Here is a 26,118-nt window from a genome sequence, read left to right as displayed (position 1 = left end):
TCTTAATATTTTGGGGGGGCTGAAGAAGCAGCAGGCGGGTTTTGTTTCGAATGGATGGACGGAAGGGTTTTGATACCGTATCGGGCAAAACAAAAACGGATGAATCTGGCCTGTTGGTTTTTTGTTCTTGTTTTTCTTTTCTGCGACTCTTTTTGGTTTCTCTTTTTACAGCTTTGAAGTTACAAGTAACGGAGCATTAGCATGGCAAAAGGCGGGCAAAGCGATGGATTACACACACTACACTCAGGATGGACGGGCTCAATTTCTACACCCTTTTTCTTTTTGCAACAAAGCTAACATTCGGTTTATCAATGTGGGGTTTTCTGTCACACATCAAATGGAGTCTTTTCCTGAAATACCGTTGGTTGAACTTTCTCTGGGCTGCTGGACTGGAACTGGAACTGGACTTTACTGGACTGGGATTACAAAGCATTGTGTCAAGTGAGGCGAAGGTTTTCCTTTTTACGGCTTGCTTGCTGGTTTTGTTTGTTTATTTAGCGATGAAATTCTTGCTTTGACAGCTGAAAACACCAGTTTTTGTTAGGCGTGCGTTGCAATCGTTGATTGTTTTTTTTTTATCGTTTTTTGATCACAGCAACGCACTCTTGAAGATCAGGGATGAGACTAACTCCAGTTGTTATTACAGCTTTTTCCAGCGCGTGTGCTCGTGCTTGCGAGATTTTCTGAGTGCAGGCTATGCATTGCTGCATGTCCTGGACACGGTCGAGGAATCGAAGAACTTTTGGAATGCGGTGGAATGGCGGTGTTATGATTACCTACCTGACCTGGAATACAGGGTGGTGAGGGTGCCTGCTAGTAGGGTTGGGTATATGGTGCTGCCGTCGGAGTTGGTTTTTCTCCCGGGGTGAGTAATGGGACGGGTGATGAATGACAGAAGTTGGTATTCACAGAGTTTTGTGGTTCTTGTGTTTCTATCTCTGTTGTTGTGGCACTGAAATGTAACATTTAGCATGTATCGATGTATGTTGAGGAGTAAATAAACAGGTTGTTGATGGACTGAGGATGTTTGCCAGCACAATTTCAGGGGTAAATAGGGGGTTGAACTCCACTTTCCTCTTATTCCAGGGGTTAGGGTTCTACTGTACCTCTGCACACTGTCACATGACGTAACTCCCTTTTTGATGAACGGCTGCCCCACAATAAATCTGTCCTCTGCGCGTCGCATTGGCTGACGCACGGCGGTTGAAGCTCAAGCTGTCAAGTTGACTGTAAACGTCCACCTTTGTGCTTCTTACTGGCGACACCGCGACACGACGACAATCGCGACGGCAGCAAAACATACTCCCTGTCTAGCGATATAAACCACACCAATAACCGGCGATATACTGTCACCCGAACCACTGCGAGAAGAAGGGGAGCTACCCCCTTGAAGCAAAGCGAAGATGTCTTTTCTGGGGAAGATTCTCTATGGTATGCTTCTCTTTGTTCTCCCCCCCTTCTCTATCAAGCATGCTAACGTCTGTGCAAAAAAAAAAAGTGGCCGTCCTGATTCTCAACGCCATCGTCGTCCTGTCAGAGGACCGCTTCCTCGCTCGCGGTGCGTTTAACCCCAACATTCCCCCGGTGTTCCCGAACCCATAGTCCTATTCCAACTCCGACAACCACAGCTCAACCGATAGAGAGGGTCAAACCTTCCCAAATGGGGGGTCCTTGAACAAACTCTGGCGGGAGGGTCGCGCTTGGAGGGCACCACCTCGTTGGGATGCTGTGCTCGATACCAACACGGAGCAAAACCAGACACCAGTCAATGAGGTCGGAAAAGTGGCCCTGCTGCTTTCACCACGACATACAACAGCACATGACTATCCAGTACAGGAAACACTGACTCTTTGACCGACAGTAAACCTCACCCCCGCAACCCACAACCGCTCCTTCGGCGGCCCCGGCGGCGTAGACAGCAGCGTCAAGTATAATGCCATCCAACTGATTGCCTCGATCCGGACCTTGATGAGGAGTATGTACTCTCCTCACGTACCCCGCACTTTCGCCACCGTCACTAATAAGAGAGTTAGTACCATTAATTGTGATCAATACCCTCATCATAGTGTATGAGCTTGTTTTGGGCTAAAGGTTTGCGGTTTGGAGGTGGACAGTGAGGAAATGGAGGGGAAGCCACGAGAGCACGCCCACCACTTCATAAAGATCATGTGGGAAATTGCTTTGGGTTGGAGGTTGGCAAAATGAGGCGCTAATAGATGGATGGGTGTCGTTGGTATGACGAAAATATACACTAATGGATACGACGAGCTACTACAATGCATGATGTTGGGTCTTTTACACCGCCCTCCGAGTCTGCAGAAACAAGTGAGAGATTACAACTACTATTAACTCTACTTCTGGTGGTATCATAGGTAGGCTGTCTACTATCTAATAATACTGTCGTTGTACGTATCCCATCTACCCAACAAACGCCCAAAAAACAAGATTGCCCCCCGTCGTTCATAATCATCACCTCACGACACACCCATCCTGCCCTTGTTCTTCAGATCAAAGCCTGCCTCGCCAGCCCATACTCCGGCATCATTCCCTCCAGCCCCAGCACCACCGCCCTGCTTATTACCGCCAACCTATCGCGGTGGTGGTGCCTGCGGCTGTGCTTGTGGTGGCATGGAAAACTGTCTCGGGACTTGACTCTGTACGTACTGGCTCTGATAAGGGGAATAGTTCCGGGCTTGTTGCGGTGGCGGTGGACGAAATGGAGGTAGTTGAAAGTGTCGAGGATCCAGTTGCTGCTGCTGCTGAAATGGAAATGGTGAAAACTGCCGTGGCGGTAGTGGGTGATACTGAGGATGATGAGCATGTGTGAACTGCGGCTGGGGAGCTACCGGTGGTGGTCTCCAAAACGGATCAGGTTGAAACGCATGCCCCGTCATGGGAGGCAGCGCATGAGGCAGTGGTAAATGAACATGAGGCGGCGGTAAGTGAACCTGCGGATGCGGTCCCCATCGATACGTAGGCGAGGAATTACTCTCGGGAGATCCGTCATACCCCCCATCCATCCCCACCGCCCCAACATTCACCACCTGCCGCGGTGTCTGCATCTGCACCTGTTGCTGAGGAGAATGCTGGACAGGCTTCGGTTTCATCACCGATGTCCCATCCAACCCAACATTCTCCTGACCACCGCCACCACCACCATCACCAAGCACCTCGCCCCCATTCAACCCGCGACAGCCAACCCACTCATACCCAGCAAACGCCGTCCGTCTCCTCACACCCATCGCCACCTTTCCCATCTCCTTGTCCCTCAAAATCTTGTCCCTCGGCCTCTTCTTCTTCTTCTCCTCCTTCTTATCTTTGGCGGCGTCCCCCTTGGGCTCCCCATCCCGAAACACCCGACACCCGTACCGAAGCAAAAAAGCCTTCATCACCTCCTTCTCCTCCTCCGTAACCCCGCACTCCGGGCTAGCCTTGTCAATCTCTTTCTCCAACCCCATGTAATAGTCAATATCAAACGGCGCCTGTCTCATCGCCTCCATCACCCACCTCTGCAGACTCGGCCTCCTGCCCAGCTTACCGAGGAACCTCTCCTTTTCCTCTTCTCGCCTCCTCTCCTCCATCAGCTTCTGCTCCTCAACCATCTGATCCAACACCCGTTTGCTCAACCCGTGATACCCCTCCTCCTCAAGCCTCCTATTCTCAATCTCATCCTCATCGTCCTCCTCCTCCTCCGACAGCTTGTCTTCCAGAGAGCTCTCACTCCAATCACTCAAACTCTCGTCATCAAAATACGTCGCATCGTCCGGCGAGTCCAGCACAGGAACATGCGGCGGCGGCATCTGGTGCAAATGCTCCCACGCAATTGACCTAAACCACTTGTGCCCCTTGATATCCTCAGCATCATTAGGGAACACAAACTTGTCCACATATTCCTTCGTCCACCGTGTATCCTTCTGCGTCTGATGCTGCTGCTGCTGCTGCGCCGGGCCACCACCACCACCAGTACTAATATTCCCCGGCATAGTAGCAACCCCCAAAGCAGGCAGACTCGGCGCCGACATCGAACTCGTCATCCCCCTTTGATTCTGCCCCCCCGGCTCAGTCCCCATCTGCCCAATCATGTCCTTCATCTTGTACGCCTTGCAAGACAACCTGTCCTCCTTGTCCACAATCAAACTGACCAACAAATTCCGACACCTCGTCGACACCGTCGGCCCCTGCCTCGGAAAGCGAAACGTCTCCCGGTGGTTCAAAATATTCTTCTTGGTCACCGACCTCCCCTCCTCGCTGTAGAACGGCGTGCTCCCGTACAGGCACTCGTACAGAATCACCGCCACGCTCCAGTAGTCGCACCTCGCATCATAACACTCCCCCTTGACCACCTCGGGAGCCATGTACTGACTCGTACCCATAATACTCACCGCCGCCCCCCTGTTCCCGTTCCTGTTCCTCCAGCTCAGCAACGGCTCCCTCTTTTCATCCCCCTCCACCCCGACCCCAACCCCAACCTTGGGCTGATGCTTCCCAATCCCCGTCATGATGCCACTCGTCCACTTCAGCACCGCAGCCGTGCTCCTGCTCTCCTTCCTGTCCTGCTTATCCCCCACCACGTTCAACCCCAGCCTATTCACGAGCGAATACCGGTGACTAGTAAAATAGGCCAAGTCATGCGACCAATGCCCATCAAACGCCAGCCCAAAGTCCGAAATCTTCAGGTGCCCGCTCGCCGATATCAAAAAGTTGTCAGGCTTGATGTCCCGGTGTATAAACTTCAACGAATGCGTCGCCTCCACCGCCAGAATCATCTCGGCAACATAAAACTTGGCCACCTCTTCCGGGAGCGTAGTCTCCCGAATCAAAAACCCCAGAAAGTCCCCCCCCGGCATGTACTCGGTAACCAAGTACAAATTCTTCAAGTCCTGAAACGCCGCCACGAGCTGAACAACCCACTGACACCCCTCGCTCGCGATCAAAAAGTCCCTCTCCGCCTTGAGATGCCCCTCCTGCTGCGTCTTGATCATCTCCCCCTTCCGTATACACTTCATGGCAAACACCCCTCCCCCACCACCACTCTGCCTCACCAGCTTCACCACCCCAAAACTCCCCTTCCCCAAAATCTGCACCTCCTCAAACCCATTCTCCCTCGCCCCGTCCACCCCCTCCCGCATCAGCAACCCCGCCCCCCTAGCCTTCAAAACCCTCGTCTCCCTCAGGTGCCGAGTCTCCTGTTTGAAAAACCCTTGTCTGACAGCGGCAATCTGCCCACTGGTCGGCAACCCCCCCTTTCTCGTCTCCTTCCCCCCCCTGGCAGCCGCCGCATCCACAAAAAGCCCATTCTCAAACCCCTGCCTCCTCTTCTCTCTATCCGCTGCCCCAAGAGCAAACTTCTCCTGAAAATACCCTTCCAGCGCAATCTTGGCCGCAGCCGCCTTCTCCACCGTCACGATCGAAGGCATGACAAGATCAAAAGGCGATTCCTGTATAGTCGTCAAGACAGAGTCCGGACTGGGAGAGGTGGAAGTGTCATCAATGTGGTTCTGCGGCGGGTTCTCCCTGTGGTGCTGCTGGCCATGATTGTGGCCATGATGGGCATGATGACGAATGATTGGATTCGAACAAGATGACACCCCCGACAACGGTAGCGCGATGTTGTGCTGGTGATTACCGTGCCGGGCGGTTTGCTTCAACCTCTCGGGCGGGGATCCCCCTCCTCCCCCTCCCCCTCGCCTCTGATCCTTCATCATCCACGAATCCATCGACGTCTGCCCAGTCGAGTTCTTGGGCGAGGTGTTCGCCGAATTATCCTGCGGCGTGCTCGGCATGCTCGAAACCGTCGTCGTGTCTGTGTTCTTCGCCGTGGTGGTGGCGTCGGGGGTGATGACCTGCGGTGGTGACAACGGAAAAGATTCAATATGCTGCACCACTGCTGCTTGTTCTTGCTGCTGCTGCTGCTGGTGATGATGATGATGAGGATGAGGATGATGATGATGATGATGAGGATGACGTTGCTGAAATGTCTGCTGCTGAAGCTTCGGTCGACGACTCCTCGGTTGGGTGGATCGATGAATAACAGTCGGCTCCATGGGAGAAGGAGCACCACGGACGAGGGCGCTGGACATTTTTGAAAGTATGCCCTTTGGGATAATTGACTTTGCACCGCGGTGGCCGCTAAGGGGCTCGGTCGGTGTCGTGACGGCGGGTGGCTTGTCAGAGGCTTTTTACGTCGGTTCGTATCAGCCCAAACGGTCTTCTCAACATTCCCAACAAGAAAGCTTGGAAACTCACCAAGATTGGTCAACGACTTGAATGCGGAGAATATCTTGAACCTTTTACGAGCGGCGGCCGTGGTCACTTGGATGGAAGCACGGTCGGAGCGGGCAAGGGACCACACCGAGGCGTTGTTGTCGTCCAGTTTGTAGCCGGCCCCTAGAGAGATGGAGGCGATCTCGCTGTGCTGCTGGCCAGTTCTGCTCGTCATGACGGTGCACCTCTGTCCATGGGATAAAAATTACGGGGTGCAATAATGCTGCCGGGTAAGTATTGCGGGATAATCCCCTCCCAGAAAATCCAACGAGAGTCGGGGGTTTGGGACGAGTCGAGATGGAATGATACGGTGACGGGGACAAGATGGGTGAAGAAGAAGTTTGTCGATGGACAACAGGGACGTCATGGTCTATTTACGACGGGGCATGGCCTCCGTGAGGCCCCTTCCACAGGCCGGCAATGCCCAACAAGACAGGACGGCTGGGAAGGTGTCGACTACAAACACCTTTCCTCATGGGCGCACTTGCCATTGCTTAGCAGGACGCTGGACATGCCAGGTAAGACGGAACATTACACAGAAGAGACAGAGAAAGAGATACACACATAGCCAGCAAGTACACAGGCAACCACAGTGTTGAGTTCATAGCCGCGCCACAGCGACGAGTATTATTTTCCCCTAAGCAGACAGTAACATAAGAAATTCCCTGAGAGGTAACAAAAAAACCTCCAAACCCAAGTTTTGTTCGCCATTCCATAATGCAATGCAGACCTCGTCATCCCCTTGAACACCGTCTCTTTCTGCTGCCTAAGAGGACAGAATCCTCACAGATCGTGCGCAGGTCAGAAGGTCTCCATGGTGCTGTATATGAAGCAAAAAAAACCGATCAGGCTAACCCGTAGGAAGAGCCTCGAGATATCATAAAAAAAAACAATAAAAAAACGGAAAAGTGCCCGTTGTAAAATACAAGGCTACATGTCACCGAGTCCGACGCCGCGCTCAGGAGACATATATATTCAAGTCACAAAGATCCTTTACTTGATCTCGATGAGCTTGACATCGAAGATGAGAGTGCTGTTGGCAGGGATGCCGGGGAGGGACTTGCTGCCGTAGGCGAGGTGGGCGGGAATAGTCAACCGACGCTCGCCACCGACGGCCATGCCGAGAATACCAATGTCCCAGCCCTTGATGACCTCACCCTTGCCAATCTTGAAGCTGAAAGGCGCGCCCTTCTTGTTGGAATCAAAAACCTTGCCGTTCTGGAGCTTGCCAATGTAACGCATGCCAACGCGGTCGCCGTTCTTCACGGTGCGGCCGGTACCAACCTTGCGGTCGTCGATGGTGACACCGTTGACAACCTTGACACCAAGAGCCTTCTTCTCGGCGGGCTTCTCAGCAGCCTTGTCCTTAGCAGGGCCGGTAGGGCCTTGCTCAAGGTTCTTGGCGAACTGGACCTTCTTATCACCCTTGGTGGAGGGAGACTCCTTGGCCTCAGTAGTAGCAGCCTCGCTCTTGTTCTTCTTCTGCTTCTTGTTCTTCTTCTCGTCCTTGGCGATCAACTCGTCGAGGCCTTCGGCCTCCTCCTCAGCGGCTCTCTTCTTGCCCTTCTTCTTGGTATCGACAAGCTTGGGAGCCTCCTCCTCGTCGGTGTCGATCTCCTTGATGCGCTCAGCACCATCGATCTCGTCGAGCTCATCGCTCATGTCATCATCGGAGTCACCCTCGAGGACGGCGCGCATGTCGTCATCGTAGTCCTCATCGGACTCCTCATCGGAATCCTCGTCCTCCTCGTCCTCGGTGACCACGTAGTTGCCAGTGACGTAGACAGTGTGGGTACCGGTGACGGCGAAGAAGACCCTCTCGCCCTCGCCAATGACAAGGTCGATGGGCTGCTGGTAGGTCTGTGTTGCTTGTCAGTCTGTGCAAGGCTTTCTTGGGCTGGTTGAAGCTAATACGTACGCGCTCGGTGTCAAGAGTGCAGACAACAAACTCCTCAAGCTCACCCTCCTCCTCATCGTCCTCGTCGCTCTCATCATCGCTCTCCTCCTCGGCCTCGGCCTTGGCCTTGCCCTTCTTTCCGTTGGGCTTGACGTCCTCCATCTCCTCATCGGACTCCTCCTGGGTAGCCTCCATCAGCTTCTTGATGGCAGCGGCGCGCTTCGCCTTCTTGGACTTGGCCGGGTCGCTGGGCCCGCCGTTGGCCTCCTCATCGGACTCCTCGTCAGACTCCTCGTCGTCGCCACCGCCGAGAAGCTTCTGGAGATACTCGTCCTCGTCTTCATCATCGCCCTCGTCGTCGTTGACGACTCTGATGATCTTCAGGGTGGAGCGGTGGACGGCGGGGATGTTGCCCTCCTCATCAGCCTCGGGGGCGGCGGTAGGGTCAAGAGCAGCCATGGTAATGCGAATCTAGAATTGCGCATTAGCAATGGCCTGGCGATTGGGATTGCAGAGACTTACGGTCGCAGGGAACTGGATCTCGGCTGGGACAAGCTGTCCGGGAGGGACATCTTGGCCATAGACGGCGACAGGAAGAAGAGGCATGTTGGCTGAGTTAGAGGATGTTACTTGGTATGTACTAAAAGAAGGAATGGCGATGCGATTTAATGTGCTGAACAAAAACAGACAGACAATGTGATGATGGTGATGTTGAGTACAGAGAAGAAGAAGAGAGAGGTGCAGGAATCGCAGCAGAAAAAAAATATCCAGCACTTTGCAACCACCTGCAGCGATTCGAGGTTGGCTCCACAAAAAAAGTTTGGGCGGCTCCACTCCAGTATCCGATAAGGCTTATCGGCCGATAGTTTCCACTGGTTTCCCAGCCAATCTGGTGGGGCAGAGCTGAGCTGCAACATTCACCATCCAACGGCGGCGCAACAGTGAATTGGCCTTGGGAGCAATGCGCCAGGGTGAATATCGTGAGCAGATGTCTGGAGGTGTTTTGTTCCCATCTTCCTGAGTGAATTCTGCCACCATCGGTGCTTTCTGAGCATGGAATTGGGTCCATATTTCAGCTTTTGACATCGAGACTCTCTCGAGGCCTCTTTGTTGACTTGCAAGAATTTACAAGCGCCTCCCCACATGGATCCCCGGTTCATTCACTGCTCCAGGTCGACAACCGCACGTCACCCCCCGTGCCTTCTCTGCACTTCGTAGACATTCTGTGAAATCTCTATCATCCCAGAGAGCAATCTGAATAATGGATTGCTGAGATCACCACTTGAGCTTCTAGAATCTAGAACAAGTTGCTCAGCTTGGCATCTCACACTTCAGGCGACTGTCAGAGTGTGCTTTCTAGGAGTTTGAGATGAAGAGAATCGGATTTGCTGCTTAATCTGAAACCTTGGCTCAAGTCAATTGTTATCTGAGCAATACCGCAGAGCTGTCCATATGAGTAGACGCCGAGCTCTCATCACCAACCTTTCAGTCAAGCTCCAAGACCAGGCCTTACACCATCAAACTTGTATAGTGAAGTGTGTCGATACTGTACCGAAATAGCTTGCTTTATTTTTCCTCATCATCGCAAAGCCACTAGAAGAGCATGTACACATCATCAGAGAAAATTAAACACCGGATCATGAAGACCGAGCTGACCAAGGGGATAGATGGCCTCTATCTCTGTTTAACAGCTCCTATGACCATTATATCTCTACAAACATGTCAAACCCACTCCCCTAAGCAACCAAACCCAACCAAGACACGGCTGACCTCCGAAACAAAGCAAGGCTGAAGCAGCCAGCTTACTCACCCTCACCCTCACCACACCCAGCCCCATCCAAGACAGGTCCCCCCTCCCGCTCTATCTGGACAACAAAAAAACTAAATCAATAAATAAATCCCCAATCTGTACATACCAATCATCCCCTACCCCTACCCAGCATTGTATCAGGCCTTGGTTCCAACCCAACTACCAATAAAACCGCCGATCTCCCCCCTTCCCAGCCATCCAAAAGTGGATATCCCACAGTGGCAGTGTACATGTCAATATGTAAGCACCACCTCACCACCCTCACCACAGAATAATCGAGACACTACAAGTTGGTTTACATGCCTTAACGGATAGTCCATAAGCCTTTAAGGATAATTTATAATAGGCCTTTGAAGATAGTTTATAGGCCTTAAAAAATAGTTAACAGGCTTTGAAAGATCGTTCAAAGTCCTATTAACTTACTCCTGAGGTATAGTTCATAGTATGTGATATGGGTTGACTTACTTTTGTGTCTCGGTTATTTGTGGGCAGGGTGCTCACCTCACCCAAGCACACAGCGTGACAGGGTCCCGTTTCAACGGAGAAATAAAACTCAAAAATTCCATGTTTACGTCAAATTCCGAACCCAATAATGTAAAAGCCGCACGGCATTGGGGGTGTCCATACCAGTTCGTTTACAGAGACCCTTGGGTCGGTAGGTAGGTAGATAGGTAGGGTACGGAGAAGACTGACCGCCCCACGTTCCTACCTGTGTCAAACTCGGATTCGACAAGACATGCAAGATACATAGAGAACAGTCAGCCGCGCGCCGCGGACACCGGAGTGAGTATGCCGATATTCCGAAGAGTTTCTTGGGTAGGTGGATGAGCGTGAAATGCAACAAACTTGTCTGGGAACGGCCCGCCTCCGAACGATGATGACGACGCCCCAACCCCATACCATTCCTAAATCCCATACCCAACCGCATGAAACTAGTGTAAAAATTCCGCATGTACGAGTAGACTATAGTACGTTTAGCATTTGAAAACTACAATCCGACGTTCGCTAGCTAGATAGAACAGCACAGCCACAATCAATGCTACAACACCAACGTCACCTCCCCCTTGGCGCTTCTTGAACCTTCAAAGATCAGGCAGACATCCAAAAACCACACAAGATCCAGACATACATACAAGTCACAGTCACCAGAACAAAACCAAACAAAAAAAAATAGCTTTATGCATGCCAAGCGAGCGTCATGATCTGAATTTCTTTCTCTCTCTCTCTCTCCCCCCTACACCACACCTCCCTCCACCCGCCCGCCGTCTCCATCTTTCAGAGACCAAAACTTTGGAACTCCTCCCCCAAATCTCCACCCAACTACCCACTCCACCAAATAAACGTCATCATCATCATCACCACCACCCACCAAACCGCAAACCCAGGCCCATCCCTCCCAATTGATTGACGCCGATTTGTCTTTCCCTCTTCGCTCGCTTGCTCATGTCTTCTTCCCCCCCATCTTACTCCTCCGCCTCCGCCTCCTCCTCCTCTTCCTCCCCATCTTGTTCCTTCCCATAGTTATTCCCATCATTCTTTATTTACACAAAAAAATTAAATATTAAGGGCTAAAAATGGATTAAATTATTTCCCTTTCTCTTCCTTCGGCTGTGTCCCCTCATATCGTGAAGAAAGAGTTGCCTCGAATCCGTTCTGTTCTCCTTGGGTGGTCGTCAAAGAAGAGAAAAAACCAAATTGATGATTGATCCCGCTTGAGGGAGGTGTTGTTGATCTGTTCCCCCCCCCAACTTCCTTCTTTCTCCCCATGGATTTGCAAAGCGGTTCGTTCTCGAGGTGCTTTTTTGGTTGCCCGGATTGTTCTCATTTCGTTTCCAAAGACTTCTTTCGGCACTTGTCTTGTCTCCATGTCGTGTGAGACTCCCCAAACTGTGCTTGCCGCCACTGGGGGGGTTCACCTGAATTATCGCCGTGTCGTGTTCCCAACTCTTTCTGGTGGCTGGTGGTGGTGGTGGTGGTGGTAAGTGTGGTGTGTAAGCGAATGGCGCCAGCAAGGCGGAGGATATCATCCATAAACCGATTGTCCCCCGTTCCGTCCTGGTATAATATTATTCTTGCTCTGTTGCTCCTTGAACTCCGATGAAACCCGCCGAAAAATGAGCAAAAGCAATGATGGCAAAGCAAAAAAGAAGAAAGAAAAACGTCGAGCCCCATATCTAGATGCCAAATGCCGATGCCATGCCATGCATATCAACATCATGTCCTCTTGATTTACACACGTGCGCCTCACACAATCCCGTGCTGTTTATAAAAGAACAAAGGCCAAAAAGGGCGATGAAGTACGCCCCTCGCCAAAGTCTGTTGACAAAATGTAAAAATGCCCAAGAATCGAAGAAGGGGTCGGCGTTCCGAGGTGTGCTGGACAGCTCTATGCCAAGTTTCGACGGCACACGGATATCGAAGCCCGAGAGGGTCGAGCCCATGGATAGAAGTAAAGCATCGGCGCTATTAAAATGCGATAATTTGCTTGCGAGGCAGCAGTAACTGGTGTTATACCAAAGAATCCAAGTTGACCGACTTGGCTCTCCTCCTAGTGGCCTTCTTGCTGACTGTGTAGACCAAGTCTACTGTCCAGAAGTGGTATATTTGCGCTTGGGCGCAAGGGATCGAGCCAAAGATTGGCGCGACAAGGGGTACCATGATGTAGTCAATAAAGTTGGTCTTGGCCTCTCTGCGGGAGAAGTGCATGCCCTTGGTCAGACCGGCATCGCTCATCTCCTTCTCGCGAATCTCGAGGCAAACCTTGTGGAAGCTCTCGTAGAGAAAGAGGTACAGGGCGACTTCCATGAAACCAACCGTGCGCAGAATGTTGCAGATGCTGAACATCCAGTTGACGCCGTGAACATCAGGAGCCCCGTCAGTAACCCAGGCGTAGAGAGTCGATGCAACAACCAGGATTGTCATCTGGACAGGCAGGAAATGCGCCTCGAAAAGACGGTGAAACAGAACAATCATGCGCTCGTAGTTGACGCCCTTCAGAGTGTCGGTGGTGACGTCCGAGAAGATGCCGCTTTCGGGAGCAGCTTCGGGGTCAGCTGTCGAGACTTGCGATTCGGGAACATAGCCATCCGAGGCGTCGTTCAGAGCGGTGTGAAGAGGGCGGAACGCTCTGGAGGTGTGCTTCCTCTCTCTCCAGACCTCTACAACCTTCCTGAGAGCATACCCAGTATCCAAAGCACCCCACATGTGCCTGAGAGCTTGCTTGTACCGAGCCTGCACGTCGGCGATCAAACCGGGGATTCCCTTGCCATGACCACCGCCAGTAACATTGGTCTGGCTGACTGGGCTCATGACGGTCCGAACGGTCAAGTTACCATTGAGCGCAAAGAAGCACTTGAGGTACATGTGCAAATCCTCGCCAATCGCTTCGGCATCGCAATCCCAACCGCCGACACGGTCAACCAATTCGAGCGGCACCGAGTAGACCGAAGTAGGAGGAGCAACGGTCGAACCCTTGTACAATCCGGACATGCCGGCAGCAGACCACAGTACATCGGCGACACGGACAATAGCCGGGACGTTGTGAGCATTGCGGTCAAAGATGATGGGAGCTGAGTAGAGGGTGGTAGTGGCAGTCTCGGTGTAAGTCATGTGCATGGTGGTGACCAGGCCAAAGTAATTGGTCGAGAGATGGCTATCAGCTGCATCCGTGACAAACTTGGTTAGCGAATCCAATCGCGCGCGCAGGACAGAAATAAAGGGACCAGCCACACCGAGCGACCCGGTGCATTCTTGCAACGGGGCCCAGAACGTTCGGCAGCTTCTGCGGGGCAAACTCACCATCAATTCCGGTCACAATCACATCCTTTCGCTGGCCCAGAGAGTATCTTTCGCTGAGCTTCCGGGCGGCCCAAGCCATGTTGCTGCCCTTGCCAGCAAGCTCGCCGGGGATATCAGACGGGTGAAGCGTGTAGTTGATGGAGCGAAACTTCTTGGAGAACTCATTGACGAACCGGGAAGCCTTGGTCTCGGCATTGTGTTCCCGCTGCTCCATAGCAAGATAGACCTGGATCGTGAACTGTCAGCTCCGCACTAAACAGGGGAGGTGCTTCATCGGGCCCATTCACCCCCACCACAGCTGCTGCCAGAGAACAAACAAGCATTTGTTGACAGCGGTTGATGAGGGGGTGTGTCATCCAGCGGCTGAAGTGTAGAGCGCGCCAACTTACATCGTAGGTGTTGCGGGCCTGAGGGTGAGAGGCCAAGACCTCGAGAGTCTCCCTGAGCGTGTCATTTTCCTCCTTGTAGTTGGGAATGACAATGGCATGGATGACGCGGTCGGGGGCAATGTCGGCATCAATGTAGCAATCCGTATCGACATCCTCAACTTCGCTGCTCGAGGAGGAGCCCAGGTCGCGCGACGAGGTCAAGGTCTCGGAGCTGGAAAGGGAGGTCGAAGAGCTGCGGCGGCGGTGTCCAAACTTGATGTCTTTGAGGGTCCTGGCGCGAGCCGACTTGCGCAGCTGCCTGCCAATGGTGAAGACGGCGTAGCAGGAGCGCAAGGGGAAGCAGAAGACAAGGAAGTGGATGAGCAGGCAGTAGTAGGAGAAGATGTTGACCCAAATGGCACCGTTTTGCGGGTCGTAGTTGGGTGCGCTAAGACTGTCGTTTGACTGATACTTGTAGCCATGTCGTTGAGCTTCGAGCTCGCTCGAAATCACCCAGTAGGAGAGCGCAACGGTGGTCATCATGGCCAGACCGCCAGCGCGCTGGCTACACCACCCAAATATCGACATTGTTGCTGCTCGGTGTGAGTTATTATGTGGAGGTGGAGGTAGCGGTGGTGTGTTTATAAGTTGCTGACTCGTCGTGGACGGAAACACGCCCAGTTTGCTAACCGACGAATGGCGATTTGAGGGCGTTGAGGTGATGGGAGGAGGAAGTCGACGACGAGTTGACGGCGTGGGCCCGAGTGCACAAAGAGACGCGAGTCGATTGCACCTCAACCGAGCACGTCCAAAGGTCCAGAGGCACAGGGCTGCGATTCGAGATGGTGGGAAGGAGGGACTGGCGGGAGGAAGGGGGAAAAGAGAAAAGAGAGAAGAGAAGGAGAAGAGGTGAGGTGTGCGGTTGGGAAAATGGATAACCACCGGGCGGGCGCAGTCAGGTAGATGGGGGTGCAGGTGGTGAGTGGTCAATGTGGTCAATGTGGTGCGACCCGGGGGTGGACCTGGCTGAGGTGAGGGTTAGGAAGCTCAACCTGGGTATGGTAGCTGTCGATGAAACTCGTCGAGGGTAGGCTGCCAGCAACAGAAAAAGGGGGCAGCTGAGGTTGAAAGCCCAGCCCACGCGTTCTCTCTCTGTCGGTCGGTGCCAACACCTGCGATGGGAAAACGCTGCTGGGGTGTTCGTGGGTGCTACCTTTGGATAGGTGTGGGCTGGGATGTGCAGGCTCGGCAGGGTCACGACGGGGACTGGGGGCTGAGCTACAGGCAATTGGATCGCTGTTGGGGTCGGCCCTCCGCAGCAGCAGCGTAAGATTGTGGATTCCCTCAACTGTGAGGTGGGCACGAAAGTACCTGGTGCGAATAACACAGCAAGCTTGTCGCTTTTGGGTAACAAATTTCCCACCTGGGGACGGCTCAGCAACGGCCCAGGTTTGCTGTTTCCCCGTTGCAAGGCTAGCAAGGCCTCTGTAGTGGTCTGTTATTTGAGGGTTGATGAGAAAAACACACTCAAAAAAGGCCTCTTTCACAGCCTTCGGAACGGTTTGGGACAGGTCTGAGTCGCGGCACCCTGACCTGGATCCCGCTGTTTTTCACATGGAAATCGCGGGGGAGAGATCTGGGGTGTCGTTGGTGTGCGAAAGAGAGCTCCGTCCACTCAGCTCCTGCTGCAGTCTTCCCCTTCGAGACAGCTCTTCTCGACGATCCAACACTCAACGTCCCTGCCGTTGAAACAAGCTGCTCGGGAGGCATTGGCGCGTTGGCGAAGGCTGTCTGGCATTCGCCTATTCGAACTTAACACGACGGAGTACCCAGGTTGCAAAAAAAAAAATTCTGTTTTTTTCTCGCTCCAAGGCCGCGTTTGCCAAGCGGCGGCAGTTCAAAGCTTTGTTGCCTACCTGGCCAGGCCAGGAATCTTACGTCTGACTCCATACATTATTCCCTGTCACAGAAGCCAACCAAACACTTGGCCTCCAGCACGCGCAAAAGGTCCAACTCCACTTCCTGTCACGATCAACAACGACAAGACAACGACAAGTAAAAAGTCTCACAGCTGTTGCTAGGCCGAGGGACGACGTCAGGGCACTCCAAGCGCTGCCGTCCCTCTGAACCACCACGCCAGCCGCACGTTCTTGACGGCTCGACACCTGACGGAACTGCACCAGTGGCAGAGAATCTCACCAATCCTGATGGGGGATCTCGGGACAAATTGAAGTCTGTGGGGCTCTGTGTCTGAAGTTGGCACACACACAGCATGACCCGCATCATATCATGCCGTTCCTTGCGCCAGAGAACAGTTTATTGTTATTCGGGGTCCTCCCACCAAGCAGATAAGAAGCCAGCATTCCCCATCCACAACACAGAACAGTACACCGCCCACTCCAACGCGGCAAAAGGAAGTCGGTCAGCATCAAAGGGGAAAGCAAAGAGCTAGCCTCGCCATGCCATGTCGATAACGCCCTGTACTTACCAGCCACATCCCCACGTTGGACAGTCGCCATTTGACATGCACGGGGAGCTTGGGCCCCCTTCGGCTCTGTCACTGGCTGGTGGGCCGATGCCACTTTGTGGAAATTATGATGAGCTTTCCCAAGCGGACACGGCAGCTCAGGCATTTCCCCTTCTCCGATGTTACTATTGGCCCGCGATGCTCGCACAAGTCACCTCACTAGCAGCGAGAGTGTAACGGCCAGAAATGCGAAGGTGGCGCTGTAGTTCTGCATAGTCTGGAGAGCCACTGAGCTGACGAGCAGCCTGCAGAAGAGCGTGAGCACAGCAGCAGGCTACGTGCCAGTGTCTCGGCACGGCTCACATGGACATGCGGATCCCCATACAAAAAAAGGTGAAATTCCGGCCTAGGAACGTTGCTAACTGAGACCTTTTTATATCTAGGTACATGGGTACCTGCGGAATAGTCGAAAAACGTGCTTCTTGTGAGGCCTCTCGCTCGGCCTCGGCACCAGAGTTGAAGCCCATTCATCCGCTCTCACCTCGCCCATGTCGCATCGTGCCAAGCGTAGCGTTGGACCAATTTTAAGCTGCGCGATGGATTCAATGGTAGGCTAGCAAGAGCCAAAAAGGTCTTCTTTTTTTTTTTTTCTTTCTTCATCCCACACTTGCCGGAACGGGCTACGCTACAACGGCCCCATCGCCGTCCCTTCACCGGCTTCGGCTGCCGGCAGTGGTGGAGCATGGATCACATCACCGCATCTTTTATGATGTTGTTAAACAAGATGTCGAGGCGGCAGAGCTCAAAGCGGCTGACAATAGCATCTAGAGGCTGTTCCTGGTGTGGCGGGAGGGTGTCTTTTGTTTCTCAAGCATCACCACGGCGGCGTCCCAGCAGGAACCGGCCGGCTCTTGCGTGATGTGGTCAAAGAGATTCATTTCGCTTGTGCGGCTTCAACCAGACGTTGGGTCGGGTCTGGGGTGCTGCATCCCGGACAATCCTCTACTCCGATCACGACCCATCCCAGAACCAGAAAAAGCTTCTTTCGGGTTATCAATCTGGCAGCTCATGGCAGCAGCTTGGCCCGAGTTTGACATCCGACAACGAAGCCTTCCACACCTCAAACCGAGATGCATGGCTCACAGGCCGGCAGTATATTGCAGGCGGTGATACAGCAGAACAACAAAGTTGAGAGTCTACTGCAGGAGTGCTGCAGGTCCGGGGAACTAGAAACGGGGCCTCTTTTTCATCGTCGCCTCAGAAACCGTCCGCCCACCGATTCGTGTGGCCGGTTCCAACGGGAGAGGCGTTAACTTTTCAGACCCCGAAGCCGCTTCCTTTTCTGTACGACCGGGTTTAGGGACACATCTGCATGATGAGGGGGAAAATGCAATAGAATGTTTCGAAACATGTCTTGCAACTGCTGGGAACTGGCAGAGAAGCAATAAGGAAGCATGTTTTCGAATTGAAACCCTCCAATATCACTAATAACCTTGTCCTCGAAGTTTTGTACGACAGCCAGCACCAGTGGTGTTAATTAGGAACAAGCTTCCAGGCGTTCATTGGGGAGGGTTGCAGAAAAGGCCGGCCAGGACCCTTCCTTTCCCTTCCCGCCCGGCGGCTGCAATGTCCGGTCCGTCCATCAAACCCCCCTGACGGTAGCAATCTGTGTGCTGGTGGTTACAACATCCAGGGGTTGGTGAGAGAAAAAATCACGCAAGATTTGCGGCCATCAAGCACACCAAAACCGCGTCCCGCGACGCGATTCTTTTTTTTTCTTCTTTTTTTTTTTCTCGCAGTTGGATTGGGAACTATTTCCATTTCAATCTAGACTGGTCCATGTGTGTGTTGAAATATCTCCCATCCCGCGGCACATCTTACAACTTACGCGCCTTTGTTTTAGCCGTGCGGCGTTGTACACTTTGATAGTGGGATGGACGGGGATGATGATATGGGCCAAAATCCAACATGGTGCTTGCGGAGTTGCCAGTCTTGCTTGGATGAAGCCATTTGGTGAGAAATAGATGTGCTGACTTTATCTCAGGGTCAGGATTATGGCAAGCATGTCTCAGGCTGACTGATATTGCATGACGACAGCTGCCAGTTTTGTCAGCTTGGTGTTGTAAGAAATATCTCCTTACAGAAGTATTTCCTTCCACAAAAAGATATCCGAACCTTGTGAAAAAAGATACTCGGCTTATACCTAGGTAGGCGAACCCGATCCCCATGGACCCTTAATCCGACGACAAACCACGAGGATGGTTAGAACCCGTACAATATGTAAGCACTTCATCAAAAAGTGTCATGAAACCATGAAACCCAATCCTTCGGAACCATTTCATCACACGGACCAGTAAGATTTGGGATTAGATGTGCTCTCTTAGCGATCAGTCACCGGAGCAAATCAGATCATGCCTTTATCTATCCCCCCATTATCGAACTACAAAAATCACCCCTTATCAAACTCACAAAATCATTATCACAGCACGCGCCACGAGGCTGCCTTTGAGGTGGCGTTTTGGTGTTGTGTATGTCGCATATGATAATGTGATGTATTAACCTCATGCATGCCCTCACAAGCGAGCTGATGAAATTCCATCATGTGGTTGTTTTTTTCTCTTCTTATTCGTACTTGCCAGGGTAGCTTTGACAAGAAGTCCTCGTCCTCCTCTCTCGGTGATGATATCCACACAAGTGAGATTGCTAAGCTCCTAAGAAAGGCGCAGCGGGAACAAGTGCTTACACATTCCACCACCTACAACCCTACTCGGAAACGACTATCCTAAACTGATCCAAAAACTGCGCCGCAAAAAAGGGTTCAAAAATAGGCATATAACCGACATTTTTTCTCTTACCGGTCGTCCGCAAGTTGTCTCCATTGTTATGCCGACGGGGAGAACTGAGGATCAAAAAAGGGGGGACGGCATTAGCCACAACATGGCGCAGCCACCACACTCCTCACAGGGCAGCGATATATAAAGCTTCACGCTTGCCATTCTTTCCAGAAAGCCTGACCTGGCGTGCGAGAACCTCCTTTTTCCTTTAAGAGACCCCTGGCTGACAAGAACCGCCAATTGCGGAGCACCTAACCATGCGACGGTCACCGGGACGATCCGACGATAGATAAAACTCCATCGCAATTTACCAACTGAGTGTTTCCTACGGAGTAGCCCATTGCTAGCTCAGCCTTGTCGTTGGACAGTGCGTGCTCAACGCACTCGGCTGATCGGCAAGGCTGAAAGATGAGAGAGGCCTTGCCTGCTGCGCCTTGCCCTGTTGCATCTTTCTTTCCCTTTGCATTCCGACCATATGACTTTTCAACTCCCAGAGCGTTGTTCTAAAGCCCTCAAACAACTTGCGATCCGGTAACCCTCCTCGCCAGTGTTTGCGTGCCATAGGGTCTTGGCCTAGAGCGGTGAATAGAGGCCCCATTCCTATCCGGCCCATCCGACAAGGCTGATGAACAAGAGATAGGCGAGATGAACCGTCCCCGCCTTGTTGTTCCCCCCTCCCCTATCCCACCATCTTCCCCAAAAAATCCGCCGTCGGCCGTTGAATTATTTTTCGACGAGGTATCCCGGATTCCCAAGGTACGGATACGACGGCATTTCGTAGATCTCGATCTTCTTGGTTCGTGCTGCTTCCTCGTAGGGCTGGCTGTGGACCCAAAGTCGAGGAGGCCCCTTTGTAGAGGCATAATACTATAATTGGTGATTGAATACATTAGTCGACTATCCCTCCCCCCTTTCCCCTCGATTAACAGTTTGTCTACTCGTGGGTTTAGTTAGATTTGCAAACCCCTCTCTGCTTGCAGAGGGGTTTGCGAAATCATCCAAGAACCCACGGGTAACGCCTTGCTCCCATCGGCCGCATTCATCGAGCCCTTTGCTGAATAATATTGGTACCTATGTATATCTCCTGAACCACAAGTTTCAGCCGTCACAGTCCCATTGTGAGTGCTTGGGGATTGAGGAAAAAAAGAATGCTGACCTGAACGCCCTTTGACAACAAGAAACCAATTGCCCCTTGAAAGAAGTACTAAGATTGCTGGAGAGCGTACATCGTCTCTCGTTGACTCAAGGCCCGGCATTATTCGCCCTCTCCTCAGTTCTCTTCCCAGGTCTCTCCTCGGCTCTCTTCTCGGCTCTCTCTTTTCAGCTTTCTTCTCAGCTCTCTTTTTCAGATATTTAGCCCATTTTCTTTCGCTTCTCGTTTTTCGCGCAGCTGATAGCTCACTGTCAAGTTTGCCATCCTAAACATCTTGCTCGAGCATTTTCTGAATCGGTTTCGCGGCCTATCCGTTGCAGCCAAGTTAGCACAAGCATTTCCACCTGATACTCTACTCCCGATCCATCTCTAATTTACCCTTAGACACAACCACCACCCTCCTGACCAAAGAAATAAGACTGAAAAGAAGAAAGACTTGCATCGATGAATTTCTCCATCTTCTGATCCAGGTTCGCAAGATCCTCTCTACGTTTCTTGTTTTCCGTCGTCAGCTTAGTCTTTTGCTTTTGCAACTCGAGCCGTTGCTGCTCGAGGGCTTCGCGCTCGGTGCGCTCGTGGTTGATGCGGGCGACCATCAAAGTGTTCTCATCCGACTCGGCGTGTTCAGGGTGCAGGGCGAGAAACTCTTCGACGGGAATCAGCGGGAGGAGTTGGTAGGTATGTCTGTTTGATGTCCAACATTAGTTATCCGTTTGAATTCGACCAGACCTGAACAGAACCTACTCGAACCCCTCGCAAGCCGCAATTTCCAGCTCCAAATGACGCTCTTCATAATGTAGATTCTGTAGTGACAGGTGAAGAGAATCTACCTCCTGTCTTGCTTCTGCCGTCAAGGCCTTTGTCTCGCGCGCCTTGAAGTGAGCGCGACGATGTTGTCCACGAAGAACGGCGAGGTTGGTCCAGAGAGGTTTCTTTGCCTTTTGTATAGGGAGCTTGAAGTCTGCTTTGGTGCCGGTGCCGTCGGCGATTGCGGTCTGGGCTTCGGCAACGAGCTTTACTATGCCTTGCGCCTGTTCACGAGCTGCTCTGGAGGTTTCGAGTGCTTGGACTAGCGTAGGATGGGTGACGCCCACGACGTGTGGTTGCGAATCGACCGTCATGGTGGATTTCCAGCCGCGTGGGTCGCGATCACAATGAGGCGGGTATTCGTTGAAAGAATGGTTGGAAACCGGTTTGCGGGTGTAGTGCGACCACGTGAGCTGGCAGATGATGAGAGCTGCTGCGACAATGGATGGTTGGCGATGAGATCACCACGGGGCAGCGGAAGCCAAATTGAAGAGCCGTCGCACAAGCAGTCGGAAAAGTTAGTCAAGCGGCTTGTCGATGCGCGTCGTCGATTGCTGCTCGATGCGGGGTAGATTACAGGTTGTGTCAAAAAGGGCCCAAAGATGTCTGTTCAACTGCCAATGACGTTATTCGTGGAGATAGCGGTGCCTCTCAAGGTCGTCTTTTGTTTTGGTTTGGGAAGCCCAGATGCCCTGCTGGAAGGTTTTGCCTCGGTGGAAGAAGCGTCACAGGTCGCAATCACAGGCTTGCGCAGGGTCTTGGTACCAAAAGTGGGGCAGCGTGGGTGCGATGATGACATTCAATTGGCCCCGGGGGCGCTGAGGGAAGGCGCTGGGCGCTGCAGGTGGCAGTCCTCTAGCGGTCTCTTACAGCGGACTTTGGGCCCGTTTGGGCTTGGTTAACACGGTAAATCTCCACTTGGACCTCCTTTTGCGAGCATGGCGGCCCGCAAGTCCACACATAAACCACTCGGACCCCTCTTTGCTTTACTTGTTCCTGTTTTGTATGCGTTCTTAAAGCCATCCTATCCTTCTTCCATGTACATGTCCCAGACGATTGCAAGATCGTGGGTTTGTTGATTTCTAGATTTTGTTCGTTTTGGTTCCCTGCATATCTTACCCCTTTCTTGTGCGACACGAGCGCATCCCAATCTCCAACTTTTTCAGGGTCTCGATCGACGCAGGTGGCAAGCCGACCGCTGTTCCCGCACCTCCTATTCCACCCAGAATTTTTCCGGAAGAAGCGCCGGGTCCACGACTTGCCGTCGTAGTCCACAACCGAAGCAACAGCCGACTTGGTTGTGACCGTCCCGCCTCTCTCCAGTTACACACACACACACACACACGGAACCTCGTGCTGCGGTGTCTTATCCAAGGAATTTAATCTTGAACGCCGCTCACGATGGACGTCTCTCCGGGTCTCGGGTGCCCCTCCCCGTTTACATTCAGCGCTTGCGAAGACGCCCCCGAAGCCGGCCAGTCGTCCGGAGCACAGGCGCAAGAACGGCCGGCCCTCCGACAACGCCGCCCTTCGCATTTCAAGCAAAGGAGAAAGTCTCTGGTCAACCAGTTCATGGAAGGGGAGGAGGGTCTCTTGCTCAAGCTGGATCTGTTCCTCACAAATTTGGAGAAGAAGCTCGAGGATTGGGAGAGCTATGGCGAGCTCAGTCTGGATTCCGGTATCTCGGCCGCCTACTCCACGCTGCAGGCGGTTCAGGAAAGATGCTCGCAGGTGTCGGAAGAGATGATGGGGGCTGGAAGGAGGAAACTCCATGTTATGGTGGAAACTCTCGAGTCAGGGTACCAAGACGCCATGGCCGCCGCAGAGTCGCTCAACGAAAAGGCAAAGATTGGTATCGAGGTGCTCGACGACCTGCTAGAGGATATGGAGAACCAAGCCGCCAAGTTTCGGGAAAGAGGCCTGGCCAATGCGGCCGAGGTGCTCATGGACGAGGCCCATCGTGTTGTTGATGGTGGTATCGAAAGAGCAATGCGCGCTGCTGAGTCCCTCGAGGACCATGTACAGCGAGCGATTGCCCGGGCTCGGGAACACGGCTTGCTTCACTACGATGACTTGCCAGTCCCATGGAGGATCAACCCCCACATCAAGAAGGGCTATCGGTTTTCCGAAACCAAGCTGGCCTGCGTGCGGTCAGCGTTTGGCTTCTCCAATGAGCTTGTCAACATCTGGTCGCACGCTATCGGCCTCGTCCTTGTTTTGGCTGTGGCCTTTTACTTCTATCCCACCAGCACCAACTTCTCCCTGAGCAGCAAAGCCGACATTTTTGTTGCCGCCGTCTTCTTCTTTGCCGCCTGCCAGTGCCTGGTCTGCAGCACCATCTGGCACACGATGAATTCGGTCGCCGATGTCGATCTCATCTCCATGTTTGCCTGCGTCGACTACACCGGCATCTCGCTCCTGATTGCCTCGTCCATCATGACGACCGAATACACGGCCTTTTACTGCGATCCCATCAGCCGTTATGCTTACATGATCACCACCGCCCTCCTTGGCGTCGGAGGCGTCATTCTCCCATGGCACCCCAAGTTCAACGGAGCGGACATGGCTTGGGCCAGAGTTGCCTTTTACTGCGGCCTCGGCGCCACTGGCTTCCTGCCCATCCTCCAGATCTCGCTCACCCGCAGCTTTGCTTCCGCCATGGAGTTCTACGGCCCCATTGGCAAATCCATTGGCGTCTACCTCCTTGGAGCCATCGTCTACGCCAGCAAGGTTCCAGAGCGCTGGTGTCCGGGAATGTTTGACTACTGCGGTGGCAGCCACAACCTGTGGCACATCGCCGTGCTGGGAGGCATTCTGTTTCACTACAAGGCCATGCAGGCTTTCTTCTCGCACGCCTTCGCCCTCGCCCAGGACGGTTGTGCTGTATATTAAAACCGGCACTGTATATATTATCAGCTTTCTCTAACTAGACGTTTCCTCAGCGGAGAGAGAAAATTGCCACCTACATCAACACCTTTCACAAATTCAATGTCAACAACCGGTCCCAAGATGCACCTGTTTGCCTACCTGCCATAAAATATCACAACGCCGCGCTATCCCGAAAAAACAAACGTCCCAAAATCTCAGCAAGAAAGCATCAATAACCCAACCACGCCCATTCCCAACCCCAACCCAACCAAGGTCTTTTTCTTCGCTGCCACGGATACTTTGACCTCTCCGACAACAACCTCCCTGTCCTCAAGCAGGCTTACACTTCTCTTCAACGATGGTAGATAACTACTCTCCGACCCGGGCAGCTCAAACCCGGCACTCTGCGCACAGCTTTCGAGATTTTCGCTCTGGGGGGAAATTGTTCAGCACCTTTTCTCTGCGTGGGTGGTGGTTGTCACATACGTCCAAACAGCAATACCCAGCCACGGGGGCGCACCAGGTGCCCTTTTCGCAGTAGCCGTTGTCGACAGCGCAGCATGACTGTCCTTGGGCGGGGCTGTAGCAGAAGCGGCTTGTGGCTTCGTCGCCGCAGGTTTTCCAGTCGGGGCCGTAGGTTTTTGAGCAGGACATGAATTTTTGGGGGGGTGTCGTCACTGTTCCCGGGTGGGGGGATAGCGGTTTTTGGTTTCGGGGTTGATCTTCTGCTAGAACAACGCTGGCGCTGCCAAGGGTCAAGATGCAGGGGAGGCGCATACTGACTGTATATAACAGGATTGCTGTTATTGTTGTTGGGTTCCGTTGTTGTCAATTGGGTGGGCTAGAGAAAACCAGGCTGATGGAGGAATTGGCGGGAGTGATATTTTAAGTTTATCCTGTGCTGAAGGGTGATCAGAGCGACACGCTACGGTTTGATGCTTTCCGAGACACTGGCTTAGCTTTTGCTGTCGAAACAAGGGATAGCGGATAGGGGGGGGGAAGGGGGGCCGAGATGCCAGGGAGGTGGGTGTGGGTTTTTTCTTGGCGACCAGCCAAGATAAATTCCAGAGATCTGCTGGACTTGTTGGTGTTGGTTGTTGTGTGGTGTTTGAGGAACTATCCGACTGTTTTTCTTTTTACTCGGCGGCGGTGGTGGTGTCCGACGATATTGGATTTAAGCTTTTTTTTGGGTGGTTCCATCTGGGGTAAGTTGGTTAGTGGGAAAGGTTATTTTTATCTATTTTTGGTATTGCATATTTGCATTTGGGACTTGGGCGTTAAAAAGGCAAATTTTGGTTTTCAAGACAGCAGATGATGGGTAATGGGGAGAGCTCTTTGGGGGGAAGGAAGGAAGGAAGGAAGGAAGGAAGGAAGGGGGTGATGAGGGATGAGGACAGGCTAGGTATCAAAAAGGGGCGGAAGGCGGACATGACCTGGTGAAGTATACTGCATGAAGTGAGGGGGAGAAGAAAGTACGTACGTATATACACGAGTACATAACATGGCATGGCATGTGCATAGATAGATAAGAGCTTTTGTACACAAAAAAGCGTGTTGGTTTGGGGAAAAGAAGGTAGTAGCTAGGTAGTTAATGGACTGAGAAAAATGGACGGTCTTATGGAAATAGATAAAGTACATAAACACCACGATATCAGAGTTATGTGTTTATGATATCAGAGTTTTGTGGAACGTTTTGAGTTTTGTTGTGTGTGCTCGTAGAACCCATCTAAAGTCATCGTGGTCACTCCAGTGCGTGCCACACAAAACAAAGAGGATAACATCTGTTGGGGTTGTGGTCGTGGTTGTGTGTACAGACAACCTCGTGGACAACTTCTAAACCCTCTTTAGATCG

The 26,118-nt window shown here is 52.5% G+C and overlaps 9 protein-coding genes across 9 annotated transcripts; 4 read left to right on the top strand and 5 right to left on the bottom strand.

Annotated features, from left to right (window-relative positions):
- Positions 1–223: 223 nt before the first annotated feature.
- Positions 224–1,058, top strand: QC763_103030 (uncharacterized protein; the record flags this gene model as incomplete). The annotated part of the gene is made up of 2 exons (XM_062906862.1): positions 224–441; positions 647–1,058. 2 exons carry the CDS (start codon positions 224–226, stop codon positions 867–869), a joined length of 441 nt encoding a protein of 146 aa, XP_062769751.1. The 3' UTR covers positions 870–1,058.
- A 125-nt stretch (positions 1,059–1,183) lies between these two features.
- QC763_103020 (uncharacterized protein) lies at positions 1,184–2,355 on the top strand. Its single transcript, XM_062906861.1, has 4 exons — positions 1,184–1,431; positions 1,499–1,558; positions 1,862–1,975; positions 2,034–2,355. Exons 1-4 carry the CDS (start codon positions 1,404–1,406, stop codon positions 2,087–2,089), a joined length of 258 nt encoding a protein of 85 aa, XP_062769750.1. The 5' UTR covers positions 1,184–1,403; the 3' UTR covers positions 2,090–2,355.
- Positions 2,356–2,588: 233 nt separating this feature from the next.
- Positions 2,589–6,439, bottom strand: QC763_103010 (uncharacterized protein; the record flags this gene model as incomplete). The annotated part of the gene is made up of 2 exons (XM_062906860.1): positions 2,589–6,175; positions 6,247–6,439. The coding sequence occupies 2 exons, from the start codon at positions 6,437–6,439 to the stop codon at positions 2,589–2,591; spliced, it is 3,780 nt and encodes a 1,259-aa protein (XP_062769749.1).
- Positions 6,440–7,257: 818 nt separating this feature from the next.
- FPR3 (peptidylprolyl isomerase fpr3) lies at positions 7,258–9,262 on the bottom strand (the record flags this gene model as incomplete). Its single annotated transcript, XM_062906859.1, has 3 exons — positions 8,684–9,262; positions 8,183–8,632; positions 7,258–8,124 (listed from the first exon to the last, which is right to left on the bottom strand). Exons 1-3 carry the CDS (start codon positions 8,765–8,767, stop codon positions 7,258–7,260), a joined length of 1,401 nt encoding a protein of 466 aa, XP_062769748.1. The 5' UTR covers positions 8,768–9,262.
- Positions 9,263–10,362: 1,100 nt separating this feature from the next.
- On the bottom strand, positions 10,363–15,772 carry QC763_102990 (uncharacterized protein). The gene is made up of 4 exons (XM_062906858.1): positions 14,159–15,772; positions 13,770–13,995; positions 10,437–13,630; positions 10,363–10,382 (listed from the first exon to the last, which is right to left on the bottom strand). Exons 1-3 carry the CDS (start codon positions 14,723–14,725, stop codon positions 12,480–12,482), a joined length of 1,944 nt encoding a protein of 647 aa, XP_062769747.1. The 5' UTR covers positions 14,726–15,772; the 3' UTR covers positions 10,363–10,382; positions 10,437–12,479.
- A 2,775-nt stretch (positions 15,773–18,547) lies between these two features.
- Positions 18,548–19,057, top strand: QC763_102985 (uncharacterized protein; the record flags this gene model as incomplete). The annotated part of the gene is made up of 3 exons (XM_062906857.1): positions 18,548–18,617; positions 18,695–18,726; positions 18,816–19,057. The coding sequence occupies 3 exons, from the start codon at positions 18,548–18,550 to the stop codon at positions 18,840–18,842; spliced, it is 129 nt and encodes a 42-aa protein (XP_062769746.1). The 3' UTR covers positions 18,843–19,057.
- A 1,785-nt stretch (positions 19,058–20,842) lies between these two features.
- QC763_102980 (uncharacterized protein) lies at positions 20,843–21,712 on the bottom strand (the record flags this gene model as incomplete). Its single annotated transcript, XM_062906856.1, has 3 exons — positions 20,843–20,898; positions 21,028–21,275; positions 21,336–21,712. 3 exons carry the CDS (start codon positions 21,710–21,712, stop codon positions 20,843–20,845), a joined length of 681 nt encoding a protein of 226 aa, XP_062769745.1.
- Positions 21,713–22,799: 1,087 nt separating this feature from the next.
- Positions 22,800–24,290, top strand: IZH3 (inc metabolism membrane protein; the record flags this gene model as incomplete). The annotated part of the gene is made up of 1 exon (XM_062906855.1): positions 22,800–24,290. One exon carries the CDS (start codon positions 22,800–22,802, stop codon positions 24,288–24,290), a length of 1,491 nt encoding a protein of 496 aa, XP_062769744.1.
- A 191-nt stretch (positions 24,291–24,481) lies between these two features.
- On the bottom strand, positions 24,482–25,043 carry QC763_102960 (uncharacterized protein; the record flags this gene model as incomplete). Its single annotated transcript, XM_062906854.1, has 2 exons — positions 24,482–24,697; positions 24,753–25,043. 2 exons carry the CDS (start codon positions 25,041–25,043, stop codon positions 24,482–24,484), a joined length of 507 nt encoding a protein of 168 aa, XP_062769743.1.
- Positions 25,044–26,118: the final 1,075 nt, after the last annotated feature.

The sequence above is a fragment of the Podospora pseudopauciseta genome, chromosome 1 (assembly GCF_035222475.1).
Source record: "Podospora pseudopauciseta strain CBS 411.78 chromosome 1, whole genome shotgun sequence".
NCBI lineage: Eukaryota > Fungi > Ascomycota > Sordariomycetes > Sordariales > Podosporaceae > Podospora > Podospora pseudopauciseta.
This window is presented reverse-complemented; position numbering and strand designations above follow the sequence as displayed.